A 16,504-nucleotide genomic window follows, 5' to 3' on the forward strand; every position below is an offset into this window, starting at 1 on the left:
GAGCAAAGTCTGTGGTTTGTCCTAGGATGAAGTTTCTTAGCCATCATGGTCCTTTGATTTTAAAGGATGCATTTGACCTCTTAGGATATACTATATTTCTCTTCTAGGAAAATCTAGAAAGTAGCCCCCGTTTGATTTGGAAATCTATTATGAAACAACATAAGCCTACCCAGCAGGGGAATTTGAGGTTTTATATGTACCTTTCATTCATACCTGAAGAGAATTATCTAAGATGGTGATCCTAAAATGGAGACTCCAGTCAGGAGGGCTGGGATTGGCTGTTGTTGTATTAATACATAGTATCAGTGTCACTATCTTGAATTAAATAAAATTACTTTCATTTGACTGGCTTTGTCAGCATAATAGTTTGTATGAAGCATAGCATTGCATTCTCTGTGGGTAGCTAACATAAGAAATAGAATTTAAATTTCCTCCTGTCTCATACATTATGATATAATTGGGGACACTATCGAAAGTGGTATAATTTCAGAGAGCCTTGCCACTTTGCATCCTAGGAGGATGGAAAGGTAGGCAGTTAGTGTGAAGAAGAGTCAGCTTATATAAGCCTGGCAGAGAGCTTTGATAATAGATGCCCCAGTAGAAGTGACAGGGCAAATGTGGGAAGGAGGAAGATGAGAAAGACACAATTTATGTACAGCAGATTTCTTGGAATGGCTAAGTGAGAAGTACCTGGTGGACATAGACACACAGGAGAGGAAATAGCTGGAATGTGGCAAGCTCAGGATACTGCTGGGAGGGTCATCCACATGAGAGATAGAATTATCAGAGCTAATAATCACTGCCATTTATTGTTAACTATATGCCAGACACTGTGCTGAAATGTGTTGCATTTGTTATTTTATTTACTCTTCATAACAACTCTGTAAGATTGGGAGTATTATCTCTATTTTACACATTAAGGAACTAGGACTCAAAGATTAGGCAACTTGTCCAAGGCGAAATGTCCAATGAACAGAGACAGAGTTGAGATTCAAATCTGGATCTTTTTGGTTCTGAAATCCAGATGTTTTGTGCTCTTAATCAAGGTGGTTTTATTTTTATGTATTTATTTATTTATTGAGACAGAGTCTTGGTTTGTCACCCCAGGTAGAGTGTAGTGGCATCATCATAGCTCACTGCAACGTCAAACTCCTAGGCTCAAGTGATCGTCCTGCCTCAGCCTCCTGAATAGCTGGGACTACGTGCACGTGCCACCATGTCCAGTTAATTTTTCTATTTTTAGTAGAGATAAGGTCTTGCTCTTGGTCAGGCTGGTCTCAAACTACTGACCTCAGGCAATCCTCCCTCCTCAGCCTCCCAGGATGTTAGGATTACAGGCATGAGCCACCACACCTAGCTTCAAGGTGGCTTTAAAAAGCAGATTAGATTTTTAGGAGAGGAAGGATTTAATATTAAGAAGTAATTAAATTATACTGAAAACAACAATTCATTTAGGACATTCATTATTAAACCAAAAATATTACACTGATATAAACTGTTACCTGAAACCACAGGAAACATCCAGATTAGTGGATTTGGGAAGTAACTGGTTTATATAAAGTCTGTCATATGTAGCCAGTGGTGTAGCCTAGAGATGCCATGAGAGACCAGATTTCTCACAGACTGTGGACAGGGAGAGAAGGACAGAACAAAAGACTCTAAAAAATATTAATATTTGCATGACCTTTAAAGTTTTATTTCTTAAATAAAAAATGACCTTAAGTAACTGCACCAAAATATTAATATTTAACAGCTGAGTTGTAGGTACATGGATGTTTATTATATTATTCTCTCTACTTTTGAATTAACTTGAAATATTTCATAAGAAAAATATGAAAGAGCAATTACAAAGGGTGAACAATGTTAAGTGTCAAATTTCAGTATTTAACTTTTTGATATTAATATAAGATTCACCTATACATATCTCCATGATGAAGATGTGAAGTTGACTCGTGGTCAGAGATCAAGGTTGAACAAGACATGTAGGAAACAGTGTGTTGAGATATCTAGCTCTGGAGTCAAACTGCTTAGATTTGCATCCTGGATCTGCTGTTTAGCTCTGAGACTTTGAATAAGTTACTTGACCTTCCTGAACCTGAGTTTCTTCAACTTCAAATTCAAGGAGTGTTTCCTCCTAGGAGAAGTTACTACATGAAAAGTGTCTAGGGAAGTACTTATCACCAACAACGTAGGCATTCAGTAAATATTAGCTCTTTTAATTATTACCAATAACATCATTAGTGGGTTAGTAGCTAAGCCTACAAGTGTATCATTGAACTTTTCCATTAAGCAAAAATACCAGAAAAACCTGGGCAACGATGTTGCTCAGTAGAAGGCAGGATGGAAAAGAGGTACGTAAGCGAGAGAAAGATGAGCAGTATTCTTAACAGAAGTAAAGAAGCGTAGTATGGAAATCAATGAGAAGGCTTTAGAAAGATGGTAGAAGTGTGTGTTAGGTGCAGCAGTGAAATCCTAAAGATCTTATGTGAGAACAGACCTGTGAATCAGGAGAAGTCTTTGGGAATTTTAGAGAGAATGCTTTCTGTGTCATGGTAAGGATGGAAGGCAGGTTCAGGCTCAGGAAAATAAGTAGGTCATTATGTGCAAAGAACTTGCTCAAGAAATCTAGCTTTAACTTAAAAATATGTCAGGATATTGAAAATGGCAAGATGGTAGATAATATATTGTCTTCCCTTTACTTGCATATGTATTTCTTCAGTTTTCTATATTGAGAATATAATACATGTAAAATTTTTAGTTTCTGAGTGAAAGAGAAATATGTCTTATAGTTGATACCTGGTTTAGAAATAAGGCCAAGCAAACATTTCTTCAAACTAATGATGACTTAATTATTGCATAAAGATTATGCATGAAGGCAATGAATGTAAGAACAATTCCAATATTAAAATGGGGTCAAAGTAAAAAAGGTCTGATTAGCTTAGTTGTAAAGGGATACCTCTTCCTCTGAGGCCACAGGAAGAATTAAAAGCCAAGTACAGAAATAAAGATAGAGGAGTATTTGCATTATATAATAGAATAAACTTAATTTTAGACTATCAAGCTCCTACTTAATATATGTATGTGTGTGTGTGTGTATATATGTATACACATATGTATTCATTTTCTTTGAACTTCTATAAATACTACTAGAGCATTTCACTAATTACTTTCAAATTAAATTTTAATGAAATTTTAGATCTACAAAATGTTTTGTAAGCTGGGAATTATTTTCAGTTAGAATTCCATATAACTGCTTTATAGTAGCATAAATAAATTAGAGGTTTGAGTTTTTTTCTTCATGTAAACGAAGTGTGGAGGTAGGCAATCCAAGACTGATATGGTTGTCCTGTGTTCATATGGGCCCCTAGTTCTGTCTTTATGTACTCTGTGACCCCTAACATGTGGCTTCCATCTTCAAGGCCACCTCATGCTAACAAGGTGACTCTTCTGGATGTCAGGTTCATTTTCCAGGAAGAAGGAAGAGGGAGCTTGCCTCTTAACAACTGAGTCAGTCCCTTGAAATTCCAACTAGAAACCCCACCCCGTGACTTCTACTTGTACTGATCACCACCATCAGCAAGAGAGACTGAGAAACAGTATTGTTCACAGGGCACCTTGCTAACGTGTACTAACAGTACCAGGGTCTCCTTCCAATGAAAAGGGGAAATTGGCCATCTGCCAAGGAAGTATTCAGCAATAAACAAACTCCCTGTAGAAGAGAAGATGTCAGTCATATTTGTCAAACGTGCTGATGGGTCAACAGATATTGTTAGTGGATGTGTTTGTTTCAAACCAGTAGCTGCCTTGCGAAAGTAAGCTGGCTGGAGTGTACCCAGATTGATTTCCTTCAGATCGATTTGCAAGTGATTTTGCAGGTCATTTTAGAAGCTACTCAGCACTTAATAGTTTACAGTATTAACCTCACATAACCTTTTAATTTTGTTTCCATTTTCATTCTGTTAGTCCTGTCATATAATTTTTTTTTTCCTTTTCTGGACAGGCATTTCAAAGCTGATCAAAAAACAATTTTTTTTTTCTGTAGATATGGATGTAATTTATGTTCTTAGTTCCACCAGCAATGTTGATGGAATGGAAAATTCGGGAGATATTTTTTTCACTCAGACCCATAGAAAGTACTTACTATCTAGTTTCATTCCTCTAAGGCTGTGCAAATGGAAGTCACATGCAGTGTCATTCTTAAGCGAGAGATTTAAAAACAGTTTCCATTCAAGAATGCATTGTGATCCAGGTTTTATTTAGTTCTTCATTACAGGGTATTTCTTCATCTTTAATTTTTTTCCCTAATGACTAGTTTAAACCAAGTATAAAAATGCTTACTGTAAAAAAAAAAATACCTTTGTGAGTGAATCATAAGATTTATTTCTTATTGATGGTATAATTGGTATTTAAAATTTTGACGTGTCAAGCTGATAAATATAACTCTTTCCTTCTCTACCGTTTTCCATTTATATTCAACACTAAAGAAAATCTTCAGACATGGATATTTGTCTCCTCATCGTTTATAAACAGATGGAAACATGTTCTAGAGACTGGAAATCCAAAAATTTACTTTATTTCCTTGGTGATTTGGATGAATGAAATTCCTTACCACACATGATTGATTTGGACTAAATAATAGGAATGCAAGCCAATGAATCTTCTTTTCTTCTCCTTAGGTATAGAAGTCTGAAGCATTTTAATTACGATGTCTGCCAGAGTTGCTTTTTTTCTGGTCGAACAGCAAAAGGTCACAAATTGCATTATCCAATGGTGGAATATTGTATCCCTGTAAGTACCAAGCCATTGTTTACTTGTTTGTTTGTTTGTTTGTTTGTTTTTAAATACATTGCTTTTGAATTAACTAGTGTCTAAAATTTTATTTGGTTTATTTAGACTTAACATTTTTTTGGAAAAAAGATCACTTTCAAGATTGCTTAACTATTTTTTGTTGTTTTCTTTTAAGTAAATACATCTATGTAGAGTTAATACAGAAAAAATATATTTTTTTCTGAAAATTTAATTTAACTTTTTTTACATTTTTGTTTTGATTTTAAACTTAACTTTTTTGATAGCAAACTATTTTAAGAGCTCACACTGACCTGCATTGAAAATGATACTATGCAATGAAAAAACATGTTTCTTTTAGACATATTTAAGATATATCTTCATAGTTAAATATTATATTCCCATTAGTAAAAATGTAGGAAATGGAGAAATTAAAAATATCATTCATAAATCTAGCTCTTGAGTAAACTACCTTTTAACATTTTTCTATGTGTCTAATTTGATAAGATTTTATTTATTTTTATATTCATGTATTTTTGTTCCTAAATTTTTCACTCAGCATTTTGTACAGTAAATGTTCCCCAAGTTGTCACACACTATAATTTTTGCTAGTCACAAAATTTTTAATTGAGTGAATTACTCTAATTTAGTAAACCATTCCCTTAAATTTGGACATTTAGTTTATTTTCAATCTTCTAATATTATCAACAGCACTCATAAACATCTTTGTGAAGATAGCTCTTTTCCGTATATTACCTAAATTACATTTCCATAGAATAAAGCACTAGAATAGATAATCTGAGTCAATGAATACGAGTATTTTTATCACCAAAATAATTGATGCCAAGTTGTTATTGAGAAGAGGTTTATCCCACTTTGTATTCTGATCACACTTTGTTAATGTCCCAGTTTTACTATAGCCCCCCCAGCATTGGATACTGGTTCTTGTTGTTCTTTGAGCTTAAGCTATTTTTTCTGAAGTTATCCTCACGTTCTGTTAATAGCTATTCTTCAGCTTCCTTCCAAAGAGTGCCAAAATTTATTCACAAAGCTGCACATTTTCCTTGGTTTAGAGAATTGAGTTACTTTTTTGGATCATAAATTGACATAAAGGCAGCAATACTTGTAATGTATACACATATAAATCTCACATTCTTAGGTATCTCATCTCAAATAAATAAGGGCCCTATGTGTGCAGAGGAAATTTCTAGAAAATGCTGCTGAATTATAATGGATTAAACACCCATAGTGCTTAATAAATAGCTTTAACTAGGAAAATAAAATCTTCCCAAGAAAATTTGTGAAGCATCATTTATTACTATTAGTAACTTATTTATTCATGCAACAAATTAATATTGAACACTTACAACGTGTTAGGTGCTGTTATCAAAGATAAACAAAGCCAGACACTAGTTAAAGTGGTAAGGACAGATTTTAATCAGTAATGTAGTGACTTTATATATAAATGTGTGTGTCTGTGTGTGTACGTATCTACATGAATGTTTATTCAAGTCTTTTAGTGGGGGTGGTGTTGGGAGGGAATGAATGAAATGATTTGTGCTGAGAATGTGCAGTGTTTATAGGACAAGGCTTCAGCTGAGAGCAGGGCTCAGAGGGGGCTGACTAGAGTTTGGGCAAGGAGTATGTCAGTAGTCTCAGTGCTGATCATTCATCAGAGTACTGCCAGAAGGACTGGATTGCTGACTCCCCTGCTACTTTCCGTTTAGGAGGAGGGGGGTTTGTGACAATGAACAAGGAAACAAGTCAATGAGATCATTATAGATTGTGGTAAATACCTTGAAGGAAATAAATGGATAATGAGATAGAATGAGGAGGTGCTTTAGACAAAGACATCGGGTAAGGTCTGTTTGAGAAGGTGACATTGGAGTTGAGACCAAAGGTTGAGAAAGAATCAGCTGTGTGAAGAACTAGTGGAAGGGTATTTCAGAATGAAGAAACACCGCACGAGGTGGTTAGATGTAGGAAAGGAGGTGGTTAGATGTGGGAAAGGGGTTGGTGGGATTAGGGCACGGAGCCTATTTCACAGGGGAATGCGGTAGGGAGTGCTGGCTGCATGATGTGAAGTGCCCAGTGCAACATGAAGCTGTGTACCCCTTGTTTAAAAAGTATTAAGACTTTCAAGATGGCAACAACAGAGCAGTAGGTTAAGTTCAGGGTCCTTTGAGCGTGGGGCTCTGGGCAGCTGCACAGGACACACATCCTGGAAGCCCACCCTGGAGTTGCAAAAGAGGTGGGTGTGGCTAAGGCACAGAAAGAAATGAGACAAATTTGACAAAGAAGGAATTTCTCCCTTCACAAAAGAGAGAATGGTAAGAGATGGGAATAAAGAGAAAGATAAGTGTCAGATTGTGTGGAACTCCCGAAATCATTGTAAAGAATTTGGATTGGGGAGAAGTATAATATTAGTATTTACATGATAACAGCTAGAAATTTAGGAAGCTGATTATAAAGAGCTAATGTCAAAATAGGAAATATCATAAAGTAAATACATGTTAAATTGTTATAGTAAAGGTGTATGGAATTACTATTTTTCTTGGTCTTAAACATAGCAATTCCTAATGGTTTTACAAAATACCTATACAATTTGAAATCGACATATCTCTGACAATGGTTGGCCAGTAGGAGCTTGCTTGAGAATCACTGATGCACAGATGAATTTCGATTTTAAATGAAATCTGTAAGTTGCCCCAAACCCTTCTTGTTACATAGTCTTAGAAAAATCACTATTATCATTTCTAAGATTACAGCTTATCAGGCATTGTACAGGGATGGCTTCCTTTTTCAAGACATGCTTTGGGAGGTCCTTTGCCCTTTCCTGAGGTTGTGTAGTGATCTTCTCAACAGCCTCCATATAAATCATCACTGTGACAGGTTATTTTCTACCTTCAACCCTACAACTTTTTATAAAATAACTGGAAATAGATGTAATTTGGAGTTTTTGAAAGGATGCTTGCATTTCAGAGTAACGAATGACTTGATTTAACTGCTTTCCAAAATTTCTTTATTCTCACCCAAATTCTTTAAATTTTTTACTCTCCTCTTTTAAGTAAGCTTTATTTATGGTTCATTAATCTTTGACCCAACGTTCCCTAAACTCATTTAATGTCAGCCTTAGAAAATGAGCTCAGATGTGAATTTGTTCAGTACAGTGACAGTATCATTGGAGTGTTAAATGGCTCAGACCTTTGCCTGTGGATCTTGGTGTTTCCATTTCTCATGGCGCGTCTCAGTTTTGTGTTAACAAGATACACCAGTCACAACACTGACATGATCTCTTTCTCCTTCAGGTCCTTTTCAGCTGACTCTGAATGCTCCTATTGCTAAAAACTTTCTGAAATTTATAAATTTTATTTTAAATCCACAAAGCTCCTGGAATATTTTACCAGCCTATCAGCTTATTGTCTATGGCAAAGTTTGTCTTTAGATGTAGGAAGATGAATGGCGTATGTGTTAGTACTACTACCATGACTCATGGAGGTATCTTATGATATTGATAATGAAATATTTATATGAGGGGGTGAAGCAGAATTTTTCTTTCTCTAGAAAATGATTTCTTTAAACTCTTATTTCCCCCCCCACCACCATTCTATAATCTAGATTTGTACATTTAAGAATTCTTTCATTAGGCTCAATAAGAAAGTTCCTCTTCAAGAGACAACATGATGCAGGTGATATTTAATAATATTTAATGCCATTTTCTCTCCATTCGTCCAAATTCCCCCTTCTCACAAAAACAGCTCATCTCTTGCTTTGTGTGTCAAACCTTCCCAAGCTCCTGTGCTTACCCTTGCCGAAACGCTTAGTTCAGTGGCCTCTCCAACAGCCTCTACTTGGCCAGTTAGCATTTATCTCTGTATTATCTTGTATGGTTTTCTGTGTGGTGTTTTTGTCTCCATAGTTATCTTTTAACTCCTTAAGGACAGTGTTGAATCTTATACTTTTCTTCCTATGCTTAGTTAAATTTGCCTCATAAAAGGTAAATGAGCACATATCTGACATTATATTAATAAATACTAATTATAGAATATTAAAGCTGCAAAAAATCTAAGAGATCACCTAACTCATCTTCATTTTAAAGAAAAAACTAAATTGTAAAGAAGGTAAGTGGTTTGTGCAAAGCTAGTGGCATGGATTTGATGATTTAACTCCATTAGGGAAATATACTCATAATTGAACACATTAGCAGTGTTTTATGTATGCTTGGTAGAATGTGATGTTTGTCAAATACTCTGTTATGTACCACGCTGGGGACTGGATACAGAGAAAATATAATGAAAGAGGAAAAAAAGGCCTCTATGTGGAGAAATTTAACAAGACTATGTAATTTTTAGAATGATTTTTAAGTATATGGATCAAGATAGTCAATGTTTTTCTTGTTGTGCACTACACATTTGAATTTGGACATTATTATTTATTTTAAAAATAGTTATATTTTATATTAAAGTTGTTCAGATTTTAAATTTCTTTTTGATTGGAATAAGAATTTATGATCATTTAATTTCATAGTGAAAATTACCCTAATTGGATCTTCTTTTAAATGATCTTGTTGTAAATAAACAAAATTTAATTCAAATTCGAAACATTTTTATTTGTTGTTAGTACCTATAAAAGATAGTCCCTTTTTTTGAGATCAGATCTACTATCTTAGTGAATTTCAAGTATACAGTACATTATTAACTATAGCCACCATTCTGCACATTAGGTCTCCAGAACTTATTCATTGTATAATTAATTGAGAGTTTATATACTAGTCTCATCCCTTTTCCTCTGCCTGGTAACCACCACTGTACTCTCAGCTACTATGAGTTAGACTTTTTTTTAGATTCCATACGTAAATGAGACATGCAGAATTTGTCTTTCTGTAATTGGGTTATTTCATTTAGTGTAATGTTCTCCAGGTTCATATATGTTGTTGCAAATGGCAGAATTTCTTTTTCTAAGGCTGAATAATATTCCATTGTACACATTGTACCACATTTTCTTTATCCATTCATCTATTGTAGGATGCTTTGGTTGGTTCTGTATCTTTGCTATTGTGAGTAATGCTGCAATGAACATGGGAGGATAAATATCTTTTTAAGATAGTGATTTTATTTTTTTTTTTTCTGATACGTACCCAGAATTGCTGGGTCATATGCTAGTTCTATTTTTAAAGATTTAAGTAACCTCCAGACTGTTTCCCATAATGGCTGGACCAAAAATAGTCCTTGTTTAAATTAGAGAGAGAGGGTGATGAAGTTCACATAGGATTTGTAGGAAATCATGCAATTGCTGGCAGTGAGAGGGAACTGCACAGGGTTAAATACTAAGGAGAATGAGAAATGTTTGGAATTGCTGCTAGGGTCAATCATGAGTCATAAGGAGATGAGTAAATTGCTTGCTACATCTGCCACAAGAGTGCAGCTGAGGTTAATTGGCAAGGATTTGTAGTTTGTCACTCCATCATTGCTCAGTAGCTTTGGAATTAAAAGACAATAGGGATGGTTGAGGCCAAGGGAGTGAAAAGCTAAAAGGTGTTAATGATACTCTAGTTGATTTTGACTATCCCCATGCCGAAAAAATCCAAAAGGGGGTTGAGGGGCTAGAAATCAAGATGATAGGGGCAAGAAGAGATTTATTCATGTTAACGAAGTGGGATGAAGGATCAGAGGATTCTAGTATTTTTCGAAGTTAAGCATTTTGGGACTGTGTTTTTAGTAATGATGAAGCCTGGGACGTGGCCATACCCTAATGTGTGACTGAAGTGAAACAGAGAAGGTTTTAAAGATGAGGTTGTACTTGGAAGGTCATCACTACGTCTCTAGAAGTGGCAGCTGATAGCTGTGTCTAAGGGAAGGAAAAAAAAACCTTTTCATCTCATCTTAGGTTCTTGGCTGAAGCCCCTACAACAAAAGTCAAATTAACAAGAGAAAAGTATATAAATTTTTTAGTATAGGTTGTACGTGGCACAGGAGCCTTCATAAGGAAATGAAGACCCCAAAACACAGGGAAGCCTGTGTATTTTTATGCTTGTGTTTGATGAAGCAGGGACAATTGTGCAGACATACCATGGGACAAAGAGGGATGATCTAATGGTAATAAACTAGGGGGGACTTAGCAAGGCCTGTTTGTTCAGATTCTGCTGTTTGTCCTTGTGTCTTCAGAGGTAAGGATGTTCCTTCAATCTGGGTATACGGAAGGCACTTCTTTAATAAGGGTCTTATGACCTGCCTCAGGGGAAATGAATGGAAGAAGGTCAGAGAGTGACCTTCCTGCTTCTGGTGTTTTCTCAAATGCCAAGGTGCCATATTTTGGGGTAATGTGTCTGAACCCCATCAAGTGTAAACCTTCTTTTTTCTTGGTCTTTGTGAGGGAGAGTTTATACAGCCAATAACGGAGAGGATTGTAAGGGAGATCGTGTTACTGTGGGAGCATCAGGATTGATTTCAGGAGATAGGGTGAAATAGCAATTTGAACACGATGTAGGGGAATGTGTGAAAGAACACAGCGTTCACCATAATGGGGAAAGAAAGGTAGATGGACATGCTGTGTGCATCTGCTGAGGGAGAGTGGCCCCGTGCCTGGAGGAAAAACGAGAAATGGGAAAGGCAAGAAAATACTTTACCTGTTGATGAATGTAGATATCATAATCTGAAGGGTTAGGCAGGATAGGAAGGTAGTTTAGAGACATGTTAGCTCAGGGAGAAAGGACGGGCTGTTTGCAAAATTTTGTTGCTTGAAAGGTCAGCAACATTCGCTACTTCCAGCATTTAAATTGTTGGGGTAGATTTACTGTCCATTTCCCAGCTCACTTGCTGGGCTTTAGACAGGGCTACTTTGTACTGCTAGTTTTGTTGAGATTTCGGTGAGAAAGGGGGAGGACAGGAAAAAAAATACCTTGATGGGTAACAACTTATTAAATTAATACCACTTAAAACAAATTTATATTGCAGTTTTTAAGCAAGTACTTGTTTTTAAAGCGACAGGTTCAAATACACTCTTGTCGATATTGATTATTCTCTGGAGAAATAAACCAAAATTTCATATTTCCAGTGTTTTTAGAAACTGTGGACAAATCATAATTTTCTAGTGAGAAGATTTTCTTTTTTTTAAGTTAAAAGTTAAATTATGCCTTTTCTTTGTGAACTATATGCCATTGGCAAGAAAACAAACCAAAATGAAAAGAACAAAGAAAAAAAAATCTAGAAATAGTTGTTTTGTCTACTCCTCTCCACCCCTGCCAGCATCAATGTATTTGTAAAACTATAAAAATCAGATGTAAGAAAATGCTGATTCATTCTTTGGAAAGCTCCATGTTGAGTTGGTGTAGCTTGGTTTTGGCAGTCTTGCTTCTTGAGATGTGACTGGGAGCATTTGCCAATATGTTAAAAACGCAGCATCATTGCTGTTTCTCTGACCTCAGCATCGTGAAGTGTTTTTTCAGCTCTTGCCCACTTTACATTGTTTTCCTAGGAAGTCTAGTGCATTTAGATTGTATCGTTAGCTTTTAAGGTGAGGTTTGGACAAAATCCATTTTACTTCGGATGACTTACTACCCTCTTTGTTCTTGACCCCTTGGTGATTCTGTTAATGCTAATTTTTTTTAGTTTCATATTTTTCCATTAGGACTTGAAAGGCTCTGAGCTTTTCTTACTGATTGCATCCTATCCATGGAATTCAAATGTGGCTGAATTTTTTATTTGTTGAAATCAATGAAACTTAAAAACTTAGAGGTTCTTTTGCAAAAAAAAACACAAAACACAAAAACTGTTGAGAATGTCTTTAAAATAAATCCTACGACAATAAGATGTACTGCTTAGAAGTACACATATGCCATTTGGGACTGTTGACTCTATATTTAAGAAGTAAATCCTGCTAATGAGGGTCCTGTTCAACAATGATTTTAGCACTTGTGCATGATCCAAATGACAATGTTCAATTATTCTTCTCATGTGCCAGATGACTGTGTTGTTTTTTATATAACCTTGATTTACTTCCTTGTACTTCCTTGTTTTCCTCTCTATATAGCCTATTCATATTTGTAGTGAACAGTCAAAAATCTAATATTAGGAGTATTTGTTAAGGAATTAGTTAATACTGATATCTCAAGTTATGAATTGCCTCATAAAATTGAGAGAATTAAAACAAATATGGTTTTCTTTATTTGCAGTTCATTTTGGTGTTTTGTTTAAATTGTTCAGTACTTATGATAGAAGTTGTGTGTTATGGCCTTTAGGTTATTTGGCATCATTGTAAATAGTCCCTTTTCATGTGTTTTGTGGCTCTTTGGTGTTAATAGCAGGAGTCCTTGAGCTGAGGTAGTAAAGCAATTTATTCAAGGATCTACTTGATTATGAATACCATGGGGGTTAGCATTTCTGAATTCTAGATTCTTCTGCACCTTATCCTTGCTGCCTTTTGCAATTCACAATAATGAGAGGGAAAAGCTTTCAGCCACATATCTATGTTTTTGAAGTTCAATAGCCCATAGGTGTCAGCATTTAAGATAAGAATATACAGTTTGTAATATGAACAGGGCATACAGAGTAACACACATGCATTTATATGTATGTAGACAAACTCAAGCAAAAGATAGAGTAACTCTAAATTATGCTTCATGTAAAATGTCTATATTTATTCTCAATCAAGGATAAAATGTAGGAAAATTTAAAATCTCCTAACATTTTTGTGGCTGATTAAATAGAATCTCAACAGTGATATATTATCTGATTCCACCTTACAAAAGATTTTCTTTAGGGTTTTCATAGAAACTTACACAGACAAATTTACCCCAGGGTAGATGTTAAAATTCAGTGACACTTCTTCATATTTTATTTATTCATTTGTATTAGTTGGTGGTGAGAAAGTCAAGAACTGATTAATTCTTATTATCCAGATATGTTGCCATTATCGTCTTACTGCTACTTAATAAGCAGTACAGTGGAGTGAAATATATTTTGAGTATTCACATGCCCACTTGTCTGTGTAGGTTCACTTCTAAAATGTTTGTCATAGTGAGTCACCACCATTTAGCTTTCCAAAAATGACAAGTTGAAGAACAGCACTAATTTGTACATGTGAGTTGTTAGGTGCTTGTTAAAAATCAGTCCAGAGGGATTTGGGGAAGATGGCTGTACCATGGCTTCAAAGTTTTTTAATCTCCTTTGCCCTTGCCATTTTCCTCCCATTGATAAAGTAGTTACATAAAAAGGGACAGGGCAAAAAGACAGCAAAACCAAAAATTCAAAGACAATGTTTACAACAAAAATAGTTGATGAGATATCTGCAAAATAAATCAGGGTGACAATAAGCCACCACTGGCCACAAAACCTACAGCATATCATTTTCTGTGCAAGAGGAAAGCGAAGGAAGCAAAGGTGCCTGAGAACTGGAGAACCCCAGAGTAGACAACAGATACTCAGTGGGAAACACAAACAGGCAACAGATACTCAGTGGAAAGGAGTGATTATCTCTGAGTGGTCAAGTAGCTGGCAGTTTTCCTTTTTTTCTTTTTATTCCTTCCTATGTATTTTCTTTCTAATTGTACTTACACTAAACATGTCTTATATATGCAATTTAAACCTATAAAATGACATTTCAATATAATTTTTAAAAAACTCAGCCGCATGGCATCTTACTAGTACTTTATTTAAAATGGAGAAAAAGTTTAGAATGTAATAATAGGCATTTTTGTCAATGCTCTGGGTTCTTTTTCTCACATAGCTTAAAATGGTCCCATTTTTCAAGGAGAAATGTCATAGTATTGTCATGTTGAAAATAGCCAGGTTTGCCAGACCAGCTTTCTTTCTCCTCACGGAACTTGGTTGGAGTTCGTGACTTAGTGTCAACTTACTTAAGTGTCAAAAACCTGACGATAATCTCCTCGCAGGCTATGATGATGAAATGAGATTGAACGGTTGCAGTTGAGAAGGTGCAGGGTTCTATGCTAGTGCATTCCCTCATTTCATCTGCTGGGATCTACAAAGTCTTTTGTTCTCCTTCTTTTCTTACAACAATAAACAGAAACCTAATTTTTCAAGAAAAGTCTTAGTCATTTAAAATGTTGGATAATTTGTGCTGTAATGAATATTCCTTTCAATTTCATTGTCCTATCATATAGATAGTTATTTGCTTAAAAGAACAAAATATTATACCTAGTGTGAAGATAGAACTGAATTTGATTATATTCGTTATGGTAGGTGGGTGGTTCTCTTTTTCTTTCTTTTTCTTTAACCAAACCATTACTTTAGCATTTTAAAATAGAGATAGAAAGTACTGTCATTATATAGCAAATTAGAACAACTATGTATAAATATTTTAACATTTTTGGTGCAAAAATAGGCTGAATTCATTTCATTGGCTCTATCCCATCTAAAAAAATTACATTCTGCTAACATAAATATAATCCCCAGTTCCTGTGGGATGAATTATTTTTCACTTTTTCTTCTAATATTGCATAAAATTTATGGCACTAATGAATTAATACGCTTAGATTACAACTTTTGGTGGTAGTTTTTTTCCTCAATATAAAAATCGTTGAGGAAATAAAAATGTGCTATTTCTATGTGAGTATGCACTAATTTTTTAAAAAATATAAATATGAGCATTATCAGAAACTCAATTTCAGTCTCTGCTATAGCTTTTTGGGAAGGCAGATAGGTGTTTGTTGGGTTTTTTACGAATGGGGTAGAGAGGAGCTGTTTTTGTTGGTTGGCTGGTTTTGCTTTGGTCTTTAATCTTGAATATATTTAGCTAAAGAATATATGATGTGGAATGAGACTTGCACTTTTGAATGATTTTCATTTTTTTTCCCAAGCAAGAGTTCATGTTGGAACTCAGATAAGTTAGAAGAATATTCTGCTAAGTGAAAGAAACCAGTCATAAAAGACCACATGTTATATGAATCCACTTATATGAAATGTCCAGAATAGACAAATTGATAGAGACAGAAAGTAAATAAATGCTTGCCAAGCATTGTGGAAAGAGGAGGGTAATAGGTACAGAGGTGATCTTTGAGGTGATGAAATGTTTTATAGTTAGACAGTGGTGATGGCTGTTTGACTCTGAGGATATACTAAAAACCACTGAATTGTACAACTTGCACTGCCCTGAGGCAGACTGGGGAAGGGGCTTGGTGCCTCGCTCACCTGGCCTTTTCTCCCTCCCACCCGCATCACTAGGGGCGGTGAGTTGAAGACCTGGATAGGGCTAGAAAACCACTGGCCTAAGGGATCAAAACCTTTGCATTGCCAGACATGGAGGTGGCCCAAGTGAAAGCTGGAGTCCATTTCTTCCTTAAGTATGCCCGTGTATATCAACAGTGCACTAAGAGCAGACGTAGAAATAAATTGGGTCATAAATGCTTATCCTTGTACAGAGGTCCTTTTACATTTCTGTTATGGAAGGTGTCTTCCCTTCTCCCTCTTTACCAAGACATTCAGGGTAAACATAGCTATAAACTTCATCTCCTGCAGTGTGATACCCATGGCAAAGATGTGAATGTCCTTTATAGTACATGTATCTTTCTGCTTTATTCTGAGTCCTAGGCATTGCGTCTCTAAATGTTTCCTTCCATACTCCCAACTGTCTTCTGCTTATTTCTCCTATTCTGTCTGGTAAGATATCAAATCATCACCTCTCATAGCAACCTTTTTTGCTCCACAGAGTTGCCTTAAATTCTTCTTCTTTTCCTTTTAATACTGTTTTTTTCCCCCCTGCA

General features: G+C 35.5%; 1 protein-coding gene across 4 annotated transcripts in view; it reads left to right on the plus strand.

Moving 5' to 3' along the window:
• UTRN (utrophin) overlaps window positions 1-16,504 on the plus strand; it is a 472,601-nt gene that overhangs the window by 420,889 nt on the left and 35,208 nt on the right. For all 4 annotated transcript variants that reach the window (XM_045544518.1, XM_045544519.1, XM_045544517.1 and 1 more), the window contains one exon: window positions 4,677-4,788. In XM_045544518.1, coding sequence (XP_045400474.1) covers window positions 4,677-4,788 — 112 coding nt within the window. The remainder of the gene's footprint in view (window positions 1-4,676; window positions 4,789-16,504) is intronic.

This window comes from Lemur catta, chromosome 2 (assembly GCF_020740605.2).
Source record: "Lemur catta isolate mLemCat1 chromosome 2, mLemCat1.pri, whole genome shotgun sequence".
NCBI classification, from domain to species: Eukaryota; Metazoa; Chordata; class Mammalia; order Primates; family Lemuridae; genus Lemur; species Lemur catta.